Raw genomic sequence first — 25730 nt, forward strand, 5'->3', positions numbered from 1 at the left:
CTCTTTTGGAACTGCAGTCTTCAACCCACGAGTTACCCCTACCCAAGCCCTTAGTTCTAAAATCTAAACTATAAAGTCTGAAAAAAAAAAAAAAGAAAAAAAGCCCTGAGAGATTCCAGTTTGTAAAAACAAAACCTGCTAGCAAGAGTGTGTTTACTAAGAGGATTTTATTTACACAATGCAATGTAAAGATCATTCCATAAAAAGTTGGCTCCCCCCGCCCCCCAGCAACACACAATACACCTGCCAGATTTTACAGTGCAATTTAGTAACGGCTTTTAAATATTTACAGAAAACTTTTTCAACTTAGGGGTTAAGGCAGAGTCAGGGTACAGTGATAAGAAACACTTAGTGCAGTTTTGTGCTAGGCATGATAGAGAGATGAACTGGCAGCATAACTCACGTTCAGACCCATTGGAAATTCAGATTGGAATTACTCCTGGAAGTCCAGGAACTGCTTGCAGCTTTAAAAAAAAAAAAAAAAAAAAAAAAAAGAGCTGAAACATACATCCAACCTCAATATACAAGCCAGCAGCTAAGAAAAATGCTTGGCTAGCATGGGAGATGGAACCGGCCTACAAAAATCGTGACGCTTAGCGGTGAAGTATGGATCCTGGAAAGAAGATGCTGTATTTTTTTTCCTGGTGTTGGTAAACAGCCGTGATAGGAAACAGGCTCAGGGTGGAACTGTCACACGCAACCCACCGTGGGGAAGGGGCGGCCAAGAGGACTATGGTCAAAGACATCCAACTTCTACTGAAAGACAAGAGGAGTGAGGTACCCAACTGCTCCTTGTGCCTCTGAAATCTTCACCTTTAGCTCAAAAAGTGAACAATCTGAGGTCTCAGAAGACTTTAAAACGCATGCACTAAAAATGTGTAATACGTATTACTATATAGGCATTTTCACAGCAAGTTATCACAACTTGTAATTGTGTAGCTTCTTCATCTTTGGTATTTATGAATAAAAATGCCAGTCCCTTTTAGTAAAGGGATAATAATGCAGCTACTGAAAATCATTTATTCCTAATCCACAGCAGCTTTAAAGGATTTTTTTTAATTTTAAGGCAGTATCTAAGCTGTCAGGAATTTTTAAAAATGTTTTGACAATACCTCTTAGTTTTCTGATGGTTTATAAGGCAACATTTTCAAATGGCTAGAAGAAACTGCAGGATAAGGAGGTGGAGCAATCTGAGAAGTTGGTTATCAGTCCTTTGTAAAAAACAAAAAGGGAGCAGAAGGTGTTATTCCTGACTAGTTGATAAAAAGCCTGATCCTATAAATCGTTACTTCGGTTAGCCCTTATTCATCTGAGTAAGCCCTATTGACTACAGTGATCCTGGTACTTCTAATTAAGGCTATTTTTGCATTTCAGCTTTACGGGATCCACCTGGTATCTCAACTGGTTATGGCAATTCATTAAACTCCTAGGACACATACAAAAAGCCCAAGGGCTGGTTAGGGAGAGGATGCTAACGAGTTATCACCCAGTTTTAGCTCTGTACGGTACTCCCAATCCCCCCACCAGTCCTTCAGGATGGCACTCAGTTCAAAAGACGTCTAGGTAAAAATTCCCTAAAAGCACCTATTAAAAAAAAGTTTCGCTACAAACATAATTTTCTTTCATTTCGTATTCTAGAAAATTAGGACTAAACATAACTGAAAGCCTGCCTTTTGCTTTGAAACACCGCTCTAGTTTTGTTTCTAAACAGCTTTTTTTTTTTTTATCTGTGGTATGTAATTAGTGTTCAGCACCAATAAAAGTTTGCAAGAATCCAAGACAATTCAAATTGATCCGTGCTTTCAGAAACCTCATTACATTTATATTTTTTTTAAAAAAATCGAATTGCAAATTAAAGACTGGATCCAGGCAGGCCCAAAGGTTAATGCCACCTGCCCCTGGCAGTGCAGAGTTACCTACAAAAAACGGGTGCAAAGTGGAGCTCGTGATTATAAAAAAAAGAATTACCAAAAGCTCAACTGAGGCAAAATCCTCCTTCCCAAAGTGCAGTCACGTTCCAAGAGATGCCTAGGCAAGGAAAGGCACTTTGGGGCTCTCCTGGAGAACCTCCTTCATCATAATTGAACGTACTTTTATAAATGATGCTAGGCAGTAATCAAAGAGCGGAGGTGGTGGGTTCTACTGCCCCAAAAGCGACCTCCTGAGGCACCGTCTTTTTGGAAGACCCCAGGGACAGACGGTTCAGCCACGCCAGCAAGAGGAGCTCTGCGAGGAAAAGCCAGGGAGGGCTCCGTCATCAAGACTCGGAAGAATCTGATTCTGCTCTGGGGAAAGCCATGAGCAGAAAGGCCAGCGGAGAGTTTCGTCTTTAACCCGATGAACGTGCAGCAGATCTTCAAAGCGGCCAAAGGGTGGCAGCAGCAGGACCGGGAAGGCTCAGGGCTGACCCGATGCCCACCGAGGATCGGGTTAAATGAATTTCCCTCCCTCTCTGCCCTAATTCCAGATTCCCTTGTGTTATCAGCTGTAGCTTTTATTATCTGCATTGGTTTATAGATCCATCTTTTCATACAGTAACTGAAAACTGTTGGCGTTTGGTGGAGGAAGTGGCCCCGTTTCTCCTATCACTGGCTAGAAAGGAAAACAAAAAAAAGTGTCGCACAATTTTTTAATTTAGAAAAAAAATATTAAATGGCTTGAGGGTCACTGTCTTAGTACCAAAAGTAAAGTGCACCGCAGCTGGAGGCCACTGCGACAGAGTTGAGAAATGCTATTAAAGAGGCTTCCAAGTAGCATTATAAAAAACAGCACTACAACCTAAGGTTAAGGCAATACACGTTGTGTCCTTCTACTAGATAGTTGACGGGAGAGTTGTCTATCTCAAGCTTTAATTATTGCTTTGGTTCCTCTGTACTGAAGTCCTTCGCCATTGGGGAAACAGCGCCGGCAGAATTGGCAGGTTGGGTTTGTCACTTGAGGCAGGACTGGCAGAACAGTCCATACGCACGTCCCGTGCTCAGCCATGTCCGAGGGAAGGCTTGCTCTCATCTCCCGAGGGACTGTACAATCTGGCAAAGAATTTAAAAAGAAAACAAAACTCTTGCTCCTGAAGCAGCAAAACGTGCTGGCAGCAGAGATGACGCAAACATTTTTGTGGAATTTTTCAATGGCGCAGAAAGAAAAAATCCTTAGTAACAACCAGGGTGTGTAACAAAACAGGGTCCTGAAATCTTCTCCAAGAGTTGATAGCCCTCAAGTTTTCTTTAAAAAAAAGAAAAAGTCCTTTTGTGGGTATAAACCCAAAGTACAGCAATAGAATTCCACGGCTCAGAGGAAGTCCCAGGTACAGATTTATTACTTTCCCGCTTTCATGTAGGATGGTATCGCTCCTCGGGCTGTCAGACCTTCAAAACGCTTGTAGGTGTAATTGATAAAAACCCAGTCTTTGTTCTTGTAGTCAGTCTCTGGATGGTTGCTTGTTGCCACTGATAAGACATAGAAAAAATAAAATCACCCTTTGAAGACTGCAAAGTTTATTTTCATACAAAACACTGGATGTGGAGTAGGGGAGAATACTTCTCAAGAAAGAAATACCATAAATCCAGGCATCCAGTTGCATTCTTCAAGCCCAGTCAAGAACCGCCGTAATGTGTTTGTTAAACACATGGAGCAAATGTGTGACGGCGCTTTGACACTTAAATACGAAGATCCTTCAGAGATTTACACCAAAGCTTATCCTCCCCTTCTGTCCCACCCTCTCCCCAGCTCTATACGAAGCATTACCCAGTACCAAGGGTTACTGGCCGTGTTGGGCTCACAGGTCCTGCTGAGACTGGAACTTCTGGGAGCTCTGTTGTCTCTTAGAGATGCCCTTTCTCAGGCGGCTCCCGCATCATTCACATTCTGCATCCCATTTCCCAAAATCCAAACTACAGCTTGCACACCCCCGTACCACCAGACTACCAGCTAACAATTTGATTGTGATAAAAGGAAAAAAAAAAAAAAAGAAAAACCAAAACAAACCAAAAAAACCCCCTCTAGCATCTGGTAAGATCCTTTCTCTGATTAAGAGGAAAGTTACATTATTCAGCCAGAGAAGAGGAAGGATTGTTTACATGCAGAATCAAAGTATTTACCTGTTGGTTTAAGGATATCAGATTCGGGAAATTCATCAAAGTTTGAGGTATCATCAATGCTTTTAATTTCTATTGAAATTGCAGCAGGTCTCTCTCTGCCAAGAAGAGCAGTTTCAGCATTAAGATTTCAAAGGCAGAAAAAAAGCAGGATTCAGCCACTTTCCATTTCTTTACAGAATCAAAGACTGAAAGTACTTAAATCTTAGCAAGCTTCAGATACGGAACAAAATACTCTCACCCACACCTAGATACAAGAAATGCCAGCGAAGCTGCTCCCTTCTGTTGAACAGGACGAGCTTGGAAGGGAGCAGAGAGAAGAGCAGCTTGCTTTTCTGCAAAGCATCTTACCTGATGTGCTCCCAATCTACCCCTTCAAAGAATGGGTTACTCTTTATTTCCTCCACACCAGATGCACCAATTCTGTGCTCCCATTCACAGCAAAATCTGGGATGAAAGGAAGAATGAAAATGAAGGAAGAATGAAAACGAAAGCATTCCATGCAGAAATGGAACGGCTTTCTGAACTGATTCTACTACGGTTTCTTAACACGTAAATGGAGCAGGTTAAGAACTCCCACCGCAAAACCAACACACAAAGTTATGCTTAGGGATGTCATGTCAAATGCTACGATTAAGATGTGGTATTCTTTCCCAACAGCGTAACGGGCCCTTTCTATTTCAGGACCGGTGTAGAGCAGGAGAACATATAAAGCCTAAAAAGCTAGACATTTATATTTCTGTCCTGAGAATAGATACATGATTGAAAATACAAATGAAAGAGCAAGAGTCAGCATGCACTGGGATCCGTTTGCACCCTCCAGGGCATACAATGGCAAAACCGTTGCTGTTGTAAGACACCAGCTCTGGCAAAAAGATTAAGTTGCTTCCACGAGAAGCCCACAGACAGATATAAAGAGCAGAAACATTCCTATTTTGCCAGGCTTGCAGCATTTACGTGGGAGCTCCTTTTTAGTATAGTTCAGTCAGGGCTCCACTAAATGACCTCTGAGACACAAATGTATTTGACAAGGGAGTTCAGCATTTGATGCAGCTACATAACAGAGTATGTAGCGGTCACAAGCATCAAGTTTTTTGGATGTGGAACAACCTATGAGAGGTACATAATACAGTTTGCAAGACAAGAAAATTAGTATTATATTAACTGGCAAACCATATGGTTGGCACCTTAAAATAAGATCCTTTGCTTTATCAGATATTGGAACCTCTGGAGGAAATGTGAGAGTCTCTTTCCAATTCATTACTTTCTTATATGTTTCTTGAGGAGTCTCAGAACAGAACGGTGGATAACCTGAAAAGAAAGAAAAATACAATCTTGTAGAAAGGAAAAATAGTTCCTGTGATTACCAAAGTCTACAGTGCAGCAGAACAAACCTCACAGACCACGCACGGAGCGGACACTTTGAGACCCTGACCCCAAGCACGTAAACGCAGCCGATGTCCTATAGCACAATTCCTGCTTAAAACTTGTGCGTTGCCAGTTTCTTACCAATCAACATCTCATACATGATGACCCCAAGCGACCACCAGTCGCACAGCTTGTTATATCCAGTCTGCATGAAAACTTCAGGGGCAATGTAATCCGGAGTGCCCACCGTAGAGAAAGCCTGGAACAAATACCATCGATTATGCATCTTTAGAGAGAACTGCCTGATATGGAAGTGGGAACTTATGCAACAACGGTTATTTTGAGGAAGACACCAGATTGTCTCCAAGATCCTTTAGCAAAGTTATTTAAAGCCTTTATTTCAAGATATGTAGAAAAAAAAAAAAAATCAACACGTTCATGTGAAAGAGTCTTAAAATACCGTCAGGGAAATGGGAAAAGGTACCGCTGTCTATATGCGCCTTGGAATGGGTCGTTAGCCCTTTGTTATATTGAAAGTGGCAAGAACTGTTAGTTTTAGCTGGGAAGCATCAGATATTAATGTAAATAATCACGGCAGCACTATCTCAGGCACATATGTCACCAGCTGTTCAGCAGATGGATGAAGGACAAACTAGAGTCACTCCTCCTTTTAAAAGAACAGGCATGAATCTTCCTTTTTCAGCATTGTTCAGAACTCTGAAATGGATTGATGCCCGTCATTTAAATAAATGTGCCGTTTGAATGCAAGAGCTCAGCAGAGAACATTTCCAAGCAGGTAAAACGTACTTACCAACTGCCGTCTATTTCTCTTCCATGTCTCTGCTTTCCTTTTGGAATTCATGTTCTGGAAAGCTAAAGGAGATTGGAATATATGTGACTGCATCCTCCTGGTCACCCAACGTACATTTTTACCCCCAAACCATTACACTAAAAATCTCCTTTACGACATCAGAAAAGGTAGCCAGGGCTTGGACAAACAGCCCGTTTTGTGTTCAGCTGTGCTGGTAAGAGGTTCCAGACCCCAGGTGCTCAGCACCGGTCCCTACAGCCAAAGTTTTACACCCCATCAAAGCTGAAGCTATTTATGGAAGCCCACCTTAATTCACAGAATCCCAGAGTGGTCGGGGTTGGAAGGGACCTCTGGAGATCACCCCCTCCAACCCCCTGCCAGAGCAGGGTCACCCAGAGCAGGTGGCACAGGAACGCGTCCAGGCGGGTTTGGGATGTCTCCAGAGACGGAGACTCCCCCACCGCTCTGGGCAGCCTGTGCCAGGGCTCTGCCACCCTCACAGCAAAGAAGTTCCTCCTCATGTTGAGATGGAATTTCCCGTGTTCCAGTTTGTGCCCGTTGCCCCTTGTCCTGTCCCCGGGCACCACTGAGAAGAGCCTGGCCCCATCCTCCTGACAGCCAGGCACCAACAGCAAGTACGCAGACACGCTGCTGAGGGCGGGTAACTTACTGAAGTCACTAGGAAGACTGTGGTTCAAGTTCCTGTAAAATTCTGTTCTGTGGGCTTTCTTTAGTCCAGTACACAGCCCAAAATCTGAGAGTTTTACGTGGCCCTAGGGAAAAAAAAAAAAGGCAAAATATAAAACCATTATGAGACATTATCATAGCAGGTAAAGTTTTCTACTTCTTCCCCTCCCTTTCTTTTGTATAATGAATAGATGCACTCTTTTTGCACTCCTTGTTTTAGCCTAAGACTAGACGTGTACATAAAATCAAGCTATTGGTGTTTATCAAGCTATTAATACTTTCATCACTGCTACACAGAGAAAGCTCAGGAATTATTTCCTTCCAGAAGCCTCCGCTCCTGGACGCTGCTGACAGCTTCAGAGCGAAAACGAACGTCTCCAGAGGGAGCTCTAGTCCCTGGATCGTACATTGATGCCAACAGATAAGGCGAAACACCTTAAAATTCATGTATTGGATCTCTCCTAGCGCAGAACATGCGACCACAACGACTAGGTGCAATTTTTAGATGTATATCTAAAATATACATCATTCTCAAGGCCCTGAATTTCTCTACATCTAGATGTAGACATACTGAATTACGTCAGTAATTCCAACAGCGCATTATTAGCTGGATGGTGGTAAAGTATAATTGTTTACTGTGGGCAGACTTTTTTTTCCAAACAAGCTAAATTTTAAGCAAACTGATAGTGAGCGATAGGAGGGCAGTGAAACAATGGAGCTTTCTGCAAAGTGCCCCCAGTAACCCCCTGGAAGCAATGGGGGAGCCCTGGGAAATACATCCCGACGCTGAGGGAGATGCCATCTCCGTCATCAGCCTCGCTAATGGGACGGCTCCATCCTGCGCATCTGCCACAGTCATCTGCCCGGTGGTTGGCAAGCGGGAACCTAACGGATGTGAGACCAAAAGGAAACATCTTGGACCGAGGGGAGAACTGAAACTGTGTGTTTTAAATTGCAGCTGAAATAACCAAAAATAACTTGAACAACTGTCAGAAGAGGGCTCAAAAGCGAGGTATGAAAACAGCTGGAGGGGGAGGACAGGTCCTTCTTGGCTTGGTTTTTTCCCCCCAGCAACACGGCAGGTATGCCCTCAAAGCTAGAAGGAACAGGGCTAAGAAAGAAGCACCGTCATCCTTCACAACTGTCACTGGTTCAGGTCAAAATTAAAAATGACAAGACCTATTTACTACTCCCCAGCCAGTGGTTGGTGCATACCTTGCTGTCCAGAAGAAGGTTGTCTGGTTTTATGTCCCGATGGATAAAACCCAGCTGATGAATTGAATCGATGGCCAGCACGGTCTCGGCGATATAGAACTGCGTCTCTTCTTCTGTCAGAGTGTCTTTTTTCATCAACAGCGTCATCATATCGCCTGGAACCCCCCCCAAACAGCAAAGGTAAATACAAGCAAACACGCAAACTCCACCCTCGCTAATTTCGAAGACATTTGCAAAGAGAAGAACTAAGCTGTTTAAAACCTCAGGAAATCTGAACTGATTTTGCGTGAAGTAGTACAGTTCGCCGGCACCTCTGTGACAAACTCCTGTATTTCCCCTTGAATCGCTGTATGGAAAGGCGTCTACTGTAACTGCACTAAACTTAGCGAGACGGCTCCATGGCAGAGAGATGGAAAAGCACTACAGAAGCATCCCTTAAGCAAGAGGCAGCTCTGGGCTGCCGCTCTTCGCTACACCGCTGAATCACAGCTTAAAATAGACACTTTCAGCTACAGAGCTGTTACAAAAACCAGATTGCGTTTGTGCAGTGTCATCTCCCAAAGAATTCTTGTGGTTTCATTAGGCAAATGTATTACAGGCTTTCGGTATAACTTTCTTCTTAGGTCAATTACAGTAGCATTATCATCCAAGGACAAACATCATCATCCTCGGAAAAAAAGACCTTAGAAGTTATTCTTGCTGCAAGCCAGCTAAAAGTGAAAGGTTAGAAAAATCCGAAGTTGGTTACGTTCTGGTTCTGTAGAACCCAGTGAGGATAAGAACAAGCAGAACATTAAGGGCAAGTTTCAAAGATCTGCAGCCACAAGAGCCAAGCAGACACCTCCAGCCTGACCCAAAGACCTCCGCACCCTAACGCCTACAAGAAGAAAGCTTTACGATAGCTTTTTATTTCACGAAGCAAGGTCCAGTACAAACACCACTCCATGGTAACCACATACGCTCTCGCCCCAGACTACATTTGTCATTAAAAAGTTAGAAATCCAGCAGTCTCTTGATTTCAGGTAGTTACCTCCGGGCAGGAACTCCATGATAAGGTAGAGGTTCAGCTTGTCCTGAAAACTATAGAACATTTTCACCACCCACAAACTGTCTGCCTCCACTAGGATGTCCCGCTCCGCACGAATATGGCCAACCTGGAGAGACACGTATGCATTTGCTTAACTACAGGTCTGTGTTTTATGGCGTGCGTTTATTTCACAGACAATCCAAGTATTATGTTGAGAAGCATCAAATATTGAAAAGACAGCAGTCAAACTTCTGCATGAGGGCACAAACACCATCAAAACTTCAACAGTTTCACCCCTCAATGTTTTCAGGTAATAAAATAGCATAACACATTCAAAAACAAATCCAAAAGTCATGCTCCTGACAGCAAAAAGGTGAGAAGCTTTCATTAGACTGCGCTATTTTTCCAGAAGATTTCTTTTCTTTTTTTTTTTTTCCCCCCTGTCTAATAAATCCCACTGAACACCAACTCCCATTTTACTCCTCAGCGTGAAGATCTGAAAGACCCTTTTACATTCAAAAGTTTCCACTGGAAAGTTTATGGGGATTTTTGCCTTTGGACATTTACACTTGAGTAACATTTATACTTACTGTGTGACTTTTGCTGCCATAAATTGAGACGTACGTAGGAAGGCAAGAGAGCGCTAACCTCATTCTTTTAAGCAAAAACTCAAGCTTTAAACCACCCTCCTGAACAACAAGGTTCCGTACAGAGAAATAATCCACGTTTATGTTTTTATTCTTTTGGGTTTCAGGGCATTTGGGTCCCCTTCAAATCTGAACGCTACAGATGATATGGGACACTCTGAAAACACCTTAAAACCACTCAGATAACAAACCAGAGTTTACCATGGGAAGACTGAGGAGGGCAGATGTATGGCTGATTACAGAAACAGGTTAATCCTATATACAAAAATATCTCATTTTTTTTACAAAAATATCTAACACTTAGACCTCTAAAAACCTAGCTCTTCTCTAAACAGTTCACGTGTCCTTCAGGTATGGCTTCGGCCCATTCCCCCAGATTTAGACCAAAGCACTGATTTAGCAGCGCTGCATAAAACCCGTGTTTTTTAAACAAATTTCCGTTTCAAAAATGGAAACCAGATCCTGATTTTATGAACACACACAAACACACATGCAGTGCTTCCTCGATTCATCCCAGGGCTGAACAAAAATGACTGTCTCGGACCGTTAGATTCCCAGAAGTACTAGCAGAGAAAAGCCTTAAAAATGTTAAAAGCTGCTACTTTCTGTCTCCCCGTCAGAATTCCAGTATCGTATCACTTTGATATTTATGTCCGTTGCCATAAATCAGAAATGCAGTAAAACACTCATCTTGACATCTATGCTGAATCATTTGCGCCTGTAACATACATCATCGTCAAAGGAGGAGGAGGAACATAAATCAGATACATCAGATCCTTCATTTTCACCGGAGAAAGACAAACCTATTCCTTAGGAAAACGCTCTGCTTCCCCAGGTTTCCCAGCAGAAAGTGAGTTCGCTCCTGCCTTGATTCAGGGACAATTGTTACAAGTGCAGCTTCCATGAAGACCAAGCAAGGTATTAGATTTGTTTGAAACCCTGTTCTGAGCATTCAGTTACATCCAATAGCCGGTAACTACTACTGTAACCCCAAATATATTCCTTAAACTTCTGCATTGTTACAAGGAATGTTAAAATAAATAAGGACTTGAAAGAGCCTGCTACAAGACAGGTCCTTATGAATTGATACGAGATTTTGCTGACCTATTTCTTCCATAAAAAATGAGGAAAACCACCTGCATAATTTTTTAGCTAGTAAACCTAGAACACAGATGCCTCTTCTTCCTCTCCACACATCACAGCTACCTCCCAAAGTCATCTAGCACACGGACGGTAGCATTGCTCTCACGGTACCTGCTCACCTGCTCTTTTTCCAGCATATCAGCTTTACGTAGTATTTTCATGGCATAAACATGTCCCGTATCTTTCTTCTGGACGAGTCGCACCTAGGAAATATGCAACAATTTGAGTCAAATGCAGCATTATCGCTACAGCTCTTGACAAATTTGGGTATAAAGCCCTTGGCTTCCATTTAATGAAATCATATCAGATTATAAAACCAAAAAGCATTACACAGTGCACAGTAATGGCAAATAAGTTCTGTTAATTCTAAGAGATGAAATCCTGTTAGGAGAGGTGACACACTGAGCAATCAAAGACCTAAAGCAGCTGGTCCAAAGCCACCTTCTCTGAAGGAGGCCACCAGAAGAGCCTGCTGCGAGCGGCCTCCGGCTCTCCCTGGCTGCCAGGCCAGTCCCGGGAGGGCAGAATTAAAGTATGCGGCCAAACTTGGATTTAGCTTGCCCATCAACTCCTTTTCAACAGCATTAATGCTCCTTTAAAGCACATAATGTTTTTAAACCAGCCTTTATTAGGCGTAAAGACAGATGCACGTGACTGTTAAGCTAAAAATCAACCTGCGGTTGTTACAACATTTATCCTTCACTTGTGTAAACCATGCAAGTCTTTAGCAAATACCAGTGACATTTAAAAATGCTTTTAGTCATCTGGTCTGGGACTTACCTCTCCAAATGCTCCTCTGCCTATTACTTTTAAAGACTCAAAGTCTTCCAGACCAAGCCTTGTTCTCTTTAGGCGAAGAAACTCTGTTTCCTTCTGTGCGTGTGCTGACCTCCTGATTCTTTTCTAGAGGATTTTAGGAAAAATAACCCGCAGTGAGAATTCTGCAGGAGGGCTCCATAGAGATCACAGCAATTCCAAATAAAGATCCCAGACCTCCATTTATAAAAGAAAATCGCTCATATTTAAGCATTAAGGTAATTTTCCCACATTCGTTACCTCTTCATCTTTTAAGCCTTCTTCTTCCATCATTTGTTCTAGCTTCTTTTGTCTGTAGCAGAGACAAATTAGAAAAATAAAGGTTAACCTTGTTTCTTAATCGCATGCACATATCCAACACCTCTGCTCTGCGCTCGCTGTGAACGCGGGATGCAATGCCAGCACATAACAAGCGTAAATGAGATATACGGGAAAATCAGACGTGAGATTAATTTTGAAGAATCTAGTATTACAGCTTTACCATTCTAGCCTTGTCCTCTTCAATTTTGACGACCTAAACCTGGCTTCAGCTTCACATCTTATTCAAGTGTACGTTTTCGTTGTCTAGGAACGCAGATTAAGGAGATCTGGGTTCAATTCTTGTCTCTCTCTTTGACAGCTGGGCAAGTCGCTTAAGGCTGGAGCCACAATAAATATTTAAGTACCAAAGTCTCACTTATTCCAGGGAGAATTGGCTTTCTAAACATCTCTGGGGATCTGTACTGTAATTTCTCTGCATCTCATATTCATCACAGGCAAAATGAGAAGTTACTCTCTATTTCCTAATACCTGAGATACTTAAAATATTTGGGAAGAGGAAACACGTCTGTACACATTGTACCTCCTTAAAGAATCAGAAATATTTACGGCCTTAGCAGAAAATGATTATTTGGGAGCAAAGAAAGAAAGGAAACAAGACTTCGGCTGCAGGGGACATTTGTTATGATTACCCCGAGGAACTTTTCCCTAGCACTGATCACATTAATAGCTGGCGGAACTGAGACTGGTGCTGCCCTCTCCATGTGTGGTTTTTTGGTATTATATTACAAATGTACTAAAAAATTCCTTCTCTTTATGCAAGTCATTCTTCGCAAGATCCTCTTCCTGCCTCCTGGGCCACTACGCAGCTGCTGCGACCTGATAATATTTTTGGGTTATCGCTTCCACGATCGGGGACATTTAAATCGCTTTGCCCTTATTCAAGTACCTGCCGAGCACCGTCCCGTCGTCTCTTTTCACTCCCAAAGCAGCGACTCCAGCAGCGAGAGGCGGCTGCTGCAGAATTCAACAGCTCGGCACCACCGAGCGATGCTGACATTCCCCCAAATATCCTTAATACGTCCTATCTGCACTTCAGCGTACATTCTGTCAGCACCATTTAAACTCCAAATTGCACATCCACAGACACATCTATTGTTAAAAAAAAATATAACTTATAAAATCCAGCGTGTTTGTTCAGACAAAGTCTTGATCCTAAGCAGAAAAAAAACCCTGTCATTGAGGTTTGGGGAGCAGACAATAGCGCTCATAATAAAAAGCAAGAGCTATGCAAAGAGAAAGAAAGGAATTAAATCAGCGATATTTTCTGTTGGGATTAGACCTCAGTCTCTCCTTACTAATTTGAAGCTTTGAAGAAAATATGTATGCAAGTTAGTATTTATTTCTAAATTGCTTCCTCATTTCTGCAGTTATTGTAGTTCGCAGGCAGCCCTCTTGGATGCAGTTGGGGTTTTGGCAGCAAGTCTGCAAGCGAACGAAGGCTGAACCGTTCTGAAAATTCTGATTAGAGACTACGCGGCAAGTTGGGAGAACATCAGAAGTCCCAGTGCTCCAACTTCAGGGTATTCAGCAAATTAGAGGGTTAAAGCCAAAGGAAAGTAAAAGCAATACTTCTCAGTTAAATCGCTTGGTATATTTTGACCGATATATTTAAAGAGACGCCGTGGGTTCAGCTAACTCGGAGAGAATTTAGCATTAAGAGACAGCCCTTACAGCAATCCCTCGTCGTCTTTGAAAAGATTATCTCCCTTCATCAGCCGACTCCATCACACATTATAGAACCACAGAAGGGTTTGGGTTGGAAGGGACCTTAAAGCCCAGCCAGTGCCACCCCCTGCCCTGGGCAGGGACACCTCCCACCAGCCCAGGTTGCTCCAAGCCCCGTCCAACCTGGCATTATAACCCAAAGCCAAACTGATGCTCTAGAATGAGTTTTAAATATTACAACTGGGGACATAAAACGGGGAGAGGCGACAGATCAGACACAGGCAGGATAAACATTGGCAAACATGACGTCAGAATTGTACTCGAATGATGCCAAGCACATCCCAAAGTGAGTTTCTACTTAGTCACCTAATCAAATACACATTTTTCTTTTAAAAACTTGGTAACAGTCATATCCCTTTTGCATTTGCAAACTTCATTTCAGAAGAAACTCAAAAGTTCTTCTTTCAGAAGAAACCTGGGAGCTGCCTGCGGCTGCTTGTGCCAGGCCCCCCCTGGCGCCCATCGCCGGAGCTCAGGTCCCCGCTCCGCAAAAACCCTCTATTTGTGCTTTGGCTCCAGAAAGCCAGACACGGTTAATATGTATTTTTTGGCTTTTACCCAGTTTGGAAAGGATGCAAGAAAGATTTTTACCTCATCTCGCGTTCTTCGTGCTGCGCGATGAGGTTGCTGTAGAAGTTTTCTAATGTCACCTTTGTCATCGTAACTCGCTCCTTGGTGTGATTACTCATGGAGGAGCATGGAGTCGGGCCTGTCATTGCCATGGCTATTAGGAAAGAAAAAGGGAGGGAATATTTAGCATTATAAATGACCAATAACCTTCAAACAAGAGCTGCAATCAATTAAGTGATGATGAATCACGGAGTTCAGATTTTAACAACAAACGCCAACACCCCGGTTGCCTCAACTAAAACTAAGTAGGGAAAAGTCTTACAAAATAAAAGGTACAAGTCAAACTTCCTGTTTTGAACATTTTTGATCTGAAAATAAGAGGGAAGGAAGCTTAAGAAACACGATGCCTCAAAAACCACAATTTCAGGCAGTAGCGCAAGTGTTTGTTTCTCCCAATACGTATTTTCTCTTGAATAAATGTTAAAAATTCAGAAACGCCACACTGAAACATCTAATCCCAAAGTTCCTCTTCCTTTGACCCTTGCAGAAATAAACCCCCCGGTCGCCCGCTGTCTCCTCTCCGTGACACTTATCAAAATCCTCAGAGCCATCTGATAACGGAGCAATTGAGGAAGGAGAAAAAAGGCATTTCATTGCCTTTAAGCACTCTCGCTTTTAGTGGACGCTTTCACACAGGAATCTGGCAAAATCCAGAGGACCGCTGCCTTTGAACAAATCATCGTTTAAGAAAAAAAACCCTCTAGTTAAGTATCCCACATTTCCATACTGGATTATGTGTCGGAATATGCCACTTCCAACCGGTAGCACAGTTTCAGGGCAGATTTGATAACCCAGCTGTACTTTCTAAAAATGCATTAAAAATCCATTTGCTTCAAGTGTAAAACTACCTCTGAGCCTAGTCCTCCCGGTGCCACCGCGACTCGCAGTAGGGCAACCGAGTTTTGCAATTATTACTCGAAATTGCAGCCCGGTATAGGTTAGAGACAAACTTCCCATTTTCACAATGCCCAGGCGCTGGTGACATTTTATGAGTTATTCTATTTCTGTTTACTTTTTGCAGGTCTTTACGAGGCATCATTTTATTGAGCCTTTGCCAATTGCGTCCTTTACAGACACCAGCTATTTTGTTGGCTGCGTTCGCCGGCTCGCTCTGGCAGCAACGATAACGCGGGAGCCGGTGGGAACCCCCCGGCTGTGTGTTTTTTGGGGATGGAGCTATGTATGTCCTTCCGGAGGAGCGGCGCCCAGTGACACCACGCGAGTGGCGGGTCACCTTCTCCGGGCACAGGAGATGGCACGTAACGTCCCATCCCTCTGCTTGTCACTTCCTAGGGAACAGAACAGGAAAATTATCTGGCAGAAGAGGGTGGCAGGGGGGAAAAAAAAAGGGGGAAGAAAAGAGAAAGTAGCCGGCTGGAAGGCAACAGTGCCAAACTACCCGTTGGTGCTCGGTGCCCTCTCTACGGGAACCCACCGCGGCGACGGGGAGGATGCTCCCGGTACCCGGGCTCCACCGGAGCCGCTCGGGGGCCGGGCAGCCCCCGGGGGAGGCCGTTCCGCGGCCCTTCCTGCGGCCCGAGCCGGCAGCATCAGCGGGAGCGGACAAAAGGGGCCCAACTCCCCCCCCAGACCGAGGGGGAGCGGGGTTTCCCGGCCGCCCCCGGGACCGCGCCGTGGAGGGACCCCGCTGCCAGCCCCGCCGCACCGGGGGGCTGCGGGGGGGCCTGCTCCCCCCCACCGGGAGCGGCAAAGGGCCCCGGGGGGAGGGAGAAGGGGGGGGAGGCGATGCGGAGCACCAGGCGGGGGATCGCCATGGCAACGCGGGGTGGGGGGGGGGCAGCGGCTTACCGGAGCCCCCCGGGAGGGGGGCGGCGAGGAGCTGAAGGCGACGGCGGAGTCCCAGACGAAGCGGCGGGGGGAGGAGGAGTTGGTGGGTGATGAGGCGGGGGGGGGGACCCGGGACGGAACCGGGGCCGGAGCAACCGGAGCCCCCGCGCCGCTACAGCCGCCCCCCGCACCGACAGCGACCCGGCCGGGACGGGCGCCCCGGGACCGCTAGGGCAGCGCGCATGCGCCACCATCCCGCCGCCCCGCCCACGGCCCGCCGCGCCCCGCCCGCTCCCCCCCCCCCCCCCTCCCGCCGCCGCGCATGCGCTCGGGGGCTCCGCGCCGGCCCGGCAGGGCGGGGGGCGGCCTGGCGCATGCGCGGGGCGGCGGGGACGCACCTGAGGGGAGCGGGGCTGGCTCGGGTGTGAGGAAGGCGGCGACATCCGCCCTCTTTAATTCAAATTAGTCCTTTTTCTCCGCTGGGCCCGGCCTGAGGTACCAGCGCTTCAAGCCGCAGGGTGCCAGTTTGCCTGCGGTGCTTCCGCAGGCCTGGGGAGCCATTGTGGGGAGGAGGCCTTCCCTCCCTCTCTTTTCCCCACAAAGGCCTGCAGCTTCACAGCTCGCCCCGTCACCTCCCCGCCTAGTCCGCAGTGGACGGCAGGTTGGTTTTTCCCCATCCCCACAGGATATCGGTGCGTTGGGTCACCGTGTGGTGGTGAGACATGCCCAGGGACAAGTCCCACCGAGGTCACCTCAGCCTCCCAGGGCTCGGGAAACGGTCCCTCAGGCCAGGAGGAGGCCACATCCACGTGTGGACTGATCCACAGGGGGTTCCGAGAGGTTTGAGCCTGTCACTGTCAGGTCCCCTGGCTTTTGTCCCCGGCTCTGAGGTCTGGCACAGCCCAGAGATGGGTTTTTGGGAGGAAGGGCTCCCACATCCCAGCAAACTCCTGGCCTGGGCAGTGTGACCCATTCACATCCTGGCCCTCTTCTGCTCCTCAGGGACATCTGAAACCATCTGGGTCACAAATGGTCTGTTTGGCCTTGGGAATCTAATGGGGAGCTCTGAGGAACAGCCCGACAAATGAAATGGCATCCCAGAGGTGTGGAGATAATAGCAAAAGAGGATTTTACTTCTTCTTTTTTTTACATTTCTACAAAAAAAAAAAAGGCAATTCAGAGGGTGAAAAGGGTTTTTATTGTTAACAACGTCGAGGACTTGTTGGGATTTAATCACTGAGAAACACCTTCTGCACATGCAGTTGAAGTCTATGAGCAACAGAGGAATTTCAGGATTTAAAACGGCGTGCGTAGTCCCTACGTGACAGAAATGCTGATGTATTTGTAACACACATGACATTTAGTTTCTGAAAGACTAATTTTGCAATTAAACTGGACCTTGCTTTGCTTTGGCAGGGCTGGTCAGTTTGACATTAAAGGTGAATAGCAAAATCCTGTGCTGCCTCTTTCAGGAAACACAGATGGCCTTGTGAAGCTGGTTTTCTGCCGAGAAAACCTGATGCGCTGTGGGAGCTCTTGGAGAGGATTTCACATGAACAAAGAAAAGGTAGGGAGCCTTGAAACAAAAGGCTCAAACAGGGACCCTGGAAGCTGATTCTCATCTTTTCCACCAGCGTGTCTTGGGTTTTGGCTGGGAGGGTGGGGATCGCTGCCAGCTTCTACCTCTGTGGCAAAAGTTTGCCACCTTGAAGGAAATCCTGAGAGATGAGAGGCTTAAAACACTCTATGTGCTGAAGAAGCAGGAAAAAAACCAAACTTTTGGACCTAAAGTACAAGGAAAGTCATTACTGCTGCAGAGCAGGGCAGAACTGCAGGCAGGTGTGAAACAAGAGAATCTGTATGAGGAGGTAACTGCTTCTTCATGAGTCAAAACATTAGGCTGCAACTCAGCCTGTGAATATGCAGATTAATGAACCAAACTTCCTGCTATGTGTGGGCCGCAGGAGCTACAGAGAGCTGCCACAGCCCTACGATATCAGGGAGGGCCCTGCCATGGGGAGGGATATTTCTGGCCTGTGACAAATGCGCCCGTCTCCCAGTCGCAGTACGCAGGCTGCCTGCTGGGGGGAGAACCCGGCTCCTTACAAGGGGCTTTATTCAACGTCTAGGAGTGGTTAGTGGAACAAATGGACATTATTTTTCTTTTGCGGTTCACCTTTGCACTAGAGCTTTTCCGTACAACATCACACGTCTAAAGCAATGGGCGGACTGAGCTGGACTGAGGCTAGTGGGAAATGTTCTGTGGCAGGGCGCTGGGATTCCTCTTGCTGCCCAACTCTTTGATTTGAAGGAGGTTGAAAAGGTCTTGTGGGTTCCAGTTACCCTTTGGGCTCTTTGCGTACTGCAGCAAATCCAGCTGCTTTAACGGGGGGAGGCCCTGCTCTTTTTCCTTCAGTTCCAGCAGCTGCTTCGTCAGGCTTGAAGTCTCGTCTCCGCTGACGCTGTTGTAGAGATCCGAGGCATCTGGGCTCTTCTGTGAATCCCACATGGCATTTGAGAGCGAAATATCCCTGCTGCTGGCTGTGTGCACGCTACCCAGGGCGTTGTGGAGCCACATCAGGCGCTTCAGCCCTTGAAATGCCCTCCCTTTGTCATGCATGAGCTGATGCTCTGTCACCGCTCTCTTACTGCAAGGGGAAGAAGGAGTTAGTTAGGAAGCAAGCACAGCCGGATCCAAGCTGATTTGCATCCATCAATCTTAGATCCTTCTCCAAGCTGGTGGTGTCTCCATGCCCCGAGGTGAGGCTGGTAATTTCGTAACCCTAGTGTTCTAGGATTTGGGGGGTTGTTTCTTTCCTTCCAGAGCTGTACACCAGGAGTTAATTTAACTGAAATCAGTGATGTCCATGAAATGAAACCAAATCCTTATTTTCTTCATATATACCAAAAATTTTAAACCAAAGATGACTGGGGAGGGCAGGCTAATTCTGGGATGCAAATATTTCTGGGTTTCAGGCTGTTTAGATACCAGATAACTGCAGCTCTAGGCTCCCACTGCAAATGCGGATCTGAATGGAAACCTAAGTATGGAATTTTAGCGTGTGCCACGTTCGTGGCTTGCGTTGAACACCCTCACATGGTTTGCTGCCATGTTTAAAAGCATCAGCTGAAATGTGGTATAAGTTATGCATCTAAAAATGCAATTGTTCTAATTTTATACTCCACAGAGGGCAATGTAAAATGTTGCTGTATCGAATGTATAGAATTTTCCTTCCACCATGCCCTGGAGTAAATGACAGCAGTGGAGAATACAGGCCATTAAATCAAAGGCAAGCAGTCTTCTAATGATATTAAGTAAAAGGATGATGTTGCTTACTTTTCAGTGTCTTGACATGTTGCAAAACAGGCAAAAAAAAGAACTGCGAAAAATGTAACCATCTGCAGAGATCTCTGGGGCAGGAACATTTTCTCTCTTCTTTAAATCTGCTCCACGGGAGGAGAAGCTGACAGTATGATCAAAAATCTTTTTTTCCTCTGTTCTTTCTTTCACCTGACAAAATGAATTTCAGCCTTTAAGCACCGGTAAAAGTGGAATGTTGTACTATGGTACATCATTCCAGGAACTCCCAGAACATCAGACGTGTGGATTTGTAACATACGTCAGTAAAAAATCAATAGATTTCATAGCATATTTTCTACATTTCCTTGCTAAGAGTCCTAATCGCCTTTTCCGCTCTTGCCTCTCAGTATGCTACTTCCCGCTCTTAAGCATTTGCAAGCACAAGAGATTATTTCATTTAGACCTGGCAAGAGACCTTCCTGATAAAAAACTTAGCAGAAATCTAACCAAAAGATCAGGGTTGCTGCCTAAGAAATCTGTCACGAAACTCAAAAATCGTTTAAGACTAGACCATGCAGTTTGTGTTAAAAGGTGCGCACAGCCCTGGGATTCGGACCTTTAATAATGCAGCCTTGTCCACGAGCAGTACAAGTGCTGACATCCATCTGCCACTGCACGAGCATGATATTAGACTGACATTGGGTTTCTTTTCTGTAAAAAAAAAAAAAAAAAAGTGGATGTCTGGCTTAAGGAAGTGACAACTAGAAAATGTAATTGTGCAAGGATTATTTCCATCTAAGTTATAACTGCACGCAGTTCTATACCTGCTCCTGGCGTTGGTACACCTCTGTCTGCCCATCCTTTCAAGCCCACTGCTCCTTTAATGCCAGGTCTATCCTTAAAATTTCTGCAATTTTTTTACACTAATGACTGTACCCTGCTTTTAGGATTGGCTCGTTCCCGTTATTTATTTAGCCTGTCCTGTTATTTATTTACTAGCAAATCCTGTATTAATTATTGTTACATCCAAACCTAGATGGACAACAAAACAAAAGTTACAGCATTTAAATTGTATTGTAAGAATAGTAAACATACGTACCCATATAATGAGGCTACTAATTTTTTTTAATATATACTTCTTTTCGTGCAGAAGCAGTTTGGCTTAACGAAAAATTACTTTTCTTTATACTAACTTGAATATTGACTTGTCAATGACTGGATAGAAAGGCAAATTATACATTTGGTTGTAAAAATTAAGCTTGTTCTTAATGTAAGTCTGCTCCACTAATTTGTGAGTAATTTCCTTGGACAATATGTTCAAATTAAACTTGACATGAAAGAACAAGTAGGTACTAGTTCCAATTTTAAATTTTCTCCATTAAATATAGCTATATAAACGTAAATATAGACATATGTGTATTTACATGCTATGTGATAGTCTAGGTTATGCTAATGTAGAACTTGTGCTCATATGTAACGGATAAGCTATACTTTCCTATTGTGATCAACAATAAACTATGTATTAATTAAAAAGCATCTTCCAGTTACAAAAGTAACATTATCTACTTACTGATGGTCTTGTAGAGATCACGGTGAAGTTCTGATCTGCACAGATGTGTCTCCTTGCCAGTCTTCTCGTGACGTTCCAGTTGCAATGACAACGGCTGCCTTTCACCTTCTTTTATACCTGCCCAGAAACCACAGAAACAATAGAAATGATCTCTACAGCACTTTGTGACTAAGACCTTTCCTCTCGTGTCACTGAAATGAGACAGCTCCCTGGTTCCAGCGATAATAAATCTCGGATTCTAAAATGTTCCCTTCAGCTGTGACTAAGGAAAAGATCACAAGTTTGGGGACAGTATCTTACTCCTTTGCTGGCTCTCCTCTTCCATGAGAACTTTTTATTCTAACACAACGTTCCTGTGCCCCGAGTTGATGGCAAAAGGAAATTCAAACCTGTAGTTCCAGGGTTGATCAGGAAAACTGTCTCTGGTAAAGAGGTCTCTCTCCTTCGCTGTCCTCACGGACCCCCATATAGGACGCTAACATTGTGTAGGAGGAATCTAAATAATAGCGATGAACTCTGTAATGCCAGTTATCAGACAATCAGCAAAACGGGACAGTTACTCACAGAGAATCTGGTAAATAAGATCCCAGTGGATTTTAATGTTCAGGACAGATTTCATTTAAACCCGTTGATTGTACAATAAACGTACTTGTTTTAAATCTTGGAAACTGGGGAGATACAGAAAAGACTTATCAACGGACTAAACAATAAAAAGGCAAGTAGCAGCTCAGGCAAAAAGCCGAATTCTGATACGCTTTGAAACCATACGACTTGATGCCGTGTGAGGTTTGATACTCAGTTTATGATCTCTGTGCAGGTAATTTCAATAGAATTTGGATACTCAGGGTGCGGCTGGACCACTAGGCTGCAACACCAGGCTATTTAAGAGGACCGGTTCCTATTTCTCAAAGTGAAAGAAAGTGAATGTATTTATCACCTCTGAGAAAAAATTCCCTGGAAGGACTGAAAAGATAATTTGCTTAGTGTTATCAGGAGCTACCGATTCCTTTCACATAGGCACAGCCATACCTTCCCCTTAAAGCCAGTCTCAGGTGAACAAAAGCACGTTGTCCTAACGGAGACAGGCCCCATTAGCAATGCTCGCACAACCATCTCTTCTCGCAGCTTCTCTGGACATCAAATTGCTTTTTATTATATTCCTCATGACAGCTTGTTTTAAGCCCCTCTATTTCAGAGCAATCAAATAAGCGTTCCTGATTTCATTACGCGAGTCCCAATTGTTAAGGAGAGTGTCACTCATTAAAGCGAACAAAGTGTATCACCAATTAAAGATGACATTTGTTAAATATTGGTAAAACAGGGGCCTGTGTCGCATCTTAGTTGCCAGGGTAGCGGTTACGCTGCAGTTACACTGAATTATCTGCCTGTGAAACCCAGGTTTCTTAGTTACATTTTCAAGGGCTAATAAGCGTCCAAAGTCATGTCCCATAAGCTAATAAGTCATGTCCAAAACATCTGGTCTAATTCATCCTTGAACTTTTCGAGTCTCCGTTATATATAATGGGTTTTCACTGAATGCAGTTACTGCATCTCCAGCGGAAGAACTAATATCGCATTAATCCGAGGGACTGTGGGCCAGCCGGACACGCTGACATGGAATCGGTAAATGGGCACTTGAAGCATTCCGTGATGGCCAAACCGCATTGCCATGGCTACGCTCTTCCACTGCGTATTTCTTTCCACCTAAGGACTGAGAAGAAGTCAAAATAACCTTGGATGTGACTTTGTACCATCTCCCTGAGGGGTGTACCTGAGGACGGACCGCGCTGAAGTTACGATATATCTTTGAGGAGCACCCGGCGCAAGGACTTATTGGCACTAGCAGCGCTGTGGGGAAGAGACGCTTGCAGGGATTGATTTCTATGTTTTGCAGTATTGCTAAAGAAAATATAAAAAGTGTTCATTGCACAGCTTATACCACAGCCACACACATGGTAGGTGATACTTCTAACTGTGATGGGAACGTTGCTCATTTCACAAGGAGACATCGTACAAACAGCGCTCCCAGGTGACTTTTTTAGTGGGAATATTTTTAGCTCTCTGCAAGAGCCCTGGGCAGCATGGCACTGCCAAAGAGCCCATTTTGCCAGGGAAGTAGCCAGCAAAGCCAGCTGACTGGAGTTTGGTGACCTCGGAGCCTTCCTCCAAGCAGACTTGGAGCCATCAAAGGTTTTAGCCTTGGCTTCGGAGCCCTCCCTCCCACCCTCCAGCTTTTCCTGGCCTGACTCCACGTTAGAGGGTGCCTTTGCTGTTCCATCACCTTTTCCAGTGGGAGGGTTTGAGCGAGGAGGGCTGGGCAAATTACAGTTTCCCAGTGAGTGATTCTTTTGTTTTGCTTTCCAGTCCACTCCCCGGCGAGCCAGGTGGGGGAGGATGGAATATGGCTTGCTGCAGAGCATGAGAGAAAAAGGAAAGAGAAAGCTTGGAGGCCCAGTTGAGGGGGAAGAAGGAATGGGGGGAGGGAACAGAAAGCAAAGAAAATGTGCAAATAGCCTCGTTAGGGCAAGGGGGATCCTCTTGCCTGGGATTTTAAAACTTAATTAGACAAAGACTGTACTGCATCAAAGGAATCCTCTATCTGCAGGGAGATGAATGGACAGATCTGATGAATTTTTTCCACGTGCTGTTCTCTTGTTACTCACCAGTAACAGGAGTGTGGGCTCCAGAAGGCTTCATGCTTCTCTAATGTAAAAACCTACTGTGTTTTTTTGGATTTTTTTTCCGTAACTGCGCTTAGCCTAACAGACTAAAATTCACATGAGCTGTTCAGCACGGTGTGTGGAAAGAAAGACACCGCCCTGTTGAGAGGAAACTGTTTGACCACACTTGGATGGTAAATATAGTTCCCCTGAGCTGCTGGTGAAGCAGCTGCTAATGAATGGCTGCTCTCCCTTTCTGGCCTCCCTAATTGAGAGATGAGAGGAAATGACACCTCGCAGCAAACCTGGAGGCCACCAAGACTTTTGCACCACCACACCCACATCACTCCACCCTGCAGGGGCCATCACTAGCCCTCTGACCCGGGAGGAAGGAGACACCAGCAGCATCGTCTCCGTAACCATCTAAAGGAGATGAAATTCAGCTCCTAGAGAGAGCATGCTCCGGGCTTGCCCTCCGTTTGGGTGCTTATAGCTCTGCTGTATCACCTTCTTATTGCTGGGGGGGACAGTCTTGTGCAATCCGGAGAGGCGTAAGTAATCGCATTTGGGGGGAGTTGGCTGCAGGGCCAGCGTCTGGACTGCGTGGGCAGTTTTAAATCCTGGCACCTAATCCACTACGTACTGCATCATCCTGGACAGAACTCCCATCTTCCAGGGAATTAAAATTAGAGTTGAACAGCAGTGAGTCAGGCTCACTGTTCGAATTTTCCATTTTCTGATTTCAAGCCAGATTTACAGAAGCGCCCGAGACTGAACACAGTAGTGAGGTTAAGTGTATTGTCCTGCAAAACCTGCTCTGGAGCCAAGCCTGGGGCTGACTCTTTCCTTCCCGAAATAGTCTCCAGATGTAATATTTTCTGTGTGCAAAACAAATTCAGGTGAAGCCGAGACAAAGCCTCCAGTCCCTTGTGCTGCTTCTCTAACGCCTCCTGGGCTCTCTGAGCTTATCCCCGGTTCATTCGGCAGCGTTGCGGTGTGCCTGGAGAAGTCTGCTGAGAACAATCTGAGGAAAACAAAAAGGAAAAAGAATAAAAGGAGAGATGTTCCGCAGTGCCATGGGGCCTGCCTGCCATGGAGAGGAGCTCTCTGGGCCCTGCCAGAGGAAAACGCCGCCATCTGGTGCCCGCAGCTCGGTTTGGCTGGGGAGGTGGGTGCCGGCCCCATCGGTTCAGGGGCAGCCCCAAATCCTGCCCAAGAGGCAGCCGAGCCCCGAGGTTACCTGAGACACAGATAACTTGTCCCCAGACTTTATACTAACCGGGGTGCCCAGTCGCTAATGTCTGTAGGATCAAGAAGGTGTTTCTGTTATGGTTTGAGAAACCCATAACAATTTATTGTCGTTTAGACAATTATTCTATCACCCAATGACTCCTCCCCAGCCAGGAAGGGGAATCGGGGAAAAACAAAGAAACATGAAGGTTGAAATATAAACAGATTTAATAGCATAAGACTAAATAATTAATAATACTAAAGAACCAATATTGTTCCCAATAGTAATATAAAATATACAAGGACTACGCCCAGCCCATTCCATCAGCAGGAGCCGTGCACTCCCAGCAGGGACAGCAAACATGGAACCCTGCGAGTGCTGTGGCTTTGGGAGGAAGGGAAGGGTTCAGGGCTCCGGCACCGGGGCAAGGAGTGCTCAGCTCAGGATGGCAGCCATCAGGAGAGAGAGAGGGAACTCCTCAGCAAACTTTCTAATTTATATTGAATGTGACATTTGCGGTATGAAATAATCCTGTTGGCAGCCTGGGTCAAGTGCCCGGGTCTCGCTCCTCCTCATCCCCACACCTGGTGAGCTCAAAAACACTGAGACCTTGAAATCCCTACACCCGAGCTGGCTGTAAAGTGAATATTTTCACAAATTCAGACACTAGAGTCTTCTAAAAGTGCAGTTTTCCCA

The 25730-nt window shown here is 45.3% G+C and overlaps 2 protein-coding genes across 3 annotated transcripts; both read right to left on the reverse strand.

The window, feature by feature from the left end:
• Window positions 1-148: 148 nt before the first annotated feature.
• Window positions 149-16541, reverse strand: STK38 (serine/threonine kinase 38). 2 transcript variants are annotated; one of them, XM_074564732.1, is made up of 15 exons: window positions 16294-16493; window positions 14446-14578; window positions 13016-13218; window positions 12049-12100; window positions 11773-11895; window positions 11112-11195; window positions 9206-9329; window positions 8176-8330; window positions 6944-7046; window positions 6274-6335; window positions 5604-5721; window positions 5282-5405; window positions 4446-4541; window positions 4098-4192; window positions 149-3446 (listed from the first exon to the last, which is right to left on the reverse strand). In XM_074564732.1, exons 4-15 carry the CDS (start codon window positions 12079-12081, stop codon window positions 3316-3318), a joined length of 1248 nt encoding a protein of 415 aa, XP_074420833.1. In that variant the 5' UTR covers window positions 12082-12100; window positions 13016-13218; window positions 14446-14578; window positions 16294-16493; the 3' UTR covers window positions 149-3315. The 2 variants fall into 2 exon arrangements, with proteins under 2 accessions (XP_074420833.1, XP_074420832.1); XM_074564731.1 differs by lacking the exon at window positions 13016-13218 and having other exon boundaries at window positions 16294-16541.
• Window positions 16542-18517: 1976 nt separating this feature from the next.
• Window positions 18518-19698, reverse strand: LOC141733802 (parathyroid hormone 4-like). The gene is made up of 2 exons (XM_074564705.1): window positions 19610-19698; window positions 18518-18920 (listed from the first exon to the last, which is right to left on the reverse strand). Exons 1-2 carry the CDS (start codon window positions 19696-19698, stop codon window positions 18518-18520), a joined length of 492 nt encoding a protein of 163 aa, XP_074420806.1.
• Window positions 19699-25730: the final 6032 nt, after the last annotated feature.

The sequence above is a fragment of the Larus michahellis genome, chromosome 21 (genome assembly GCF_964199755.1).
Source record: "Larus michahellis chromosome 21, bLarMic1.1, whole genome shotgun sequence".
NCBI lineage: Eukaryota > Metazoa > Chordata > Aves > Charadriiformes > Laridae > Larus > Larus michahellis.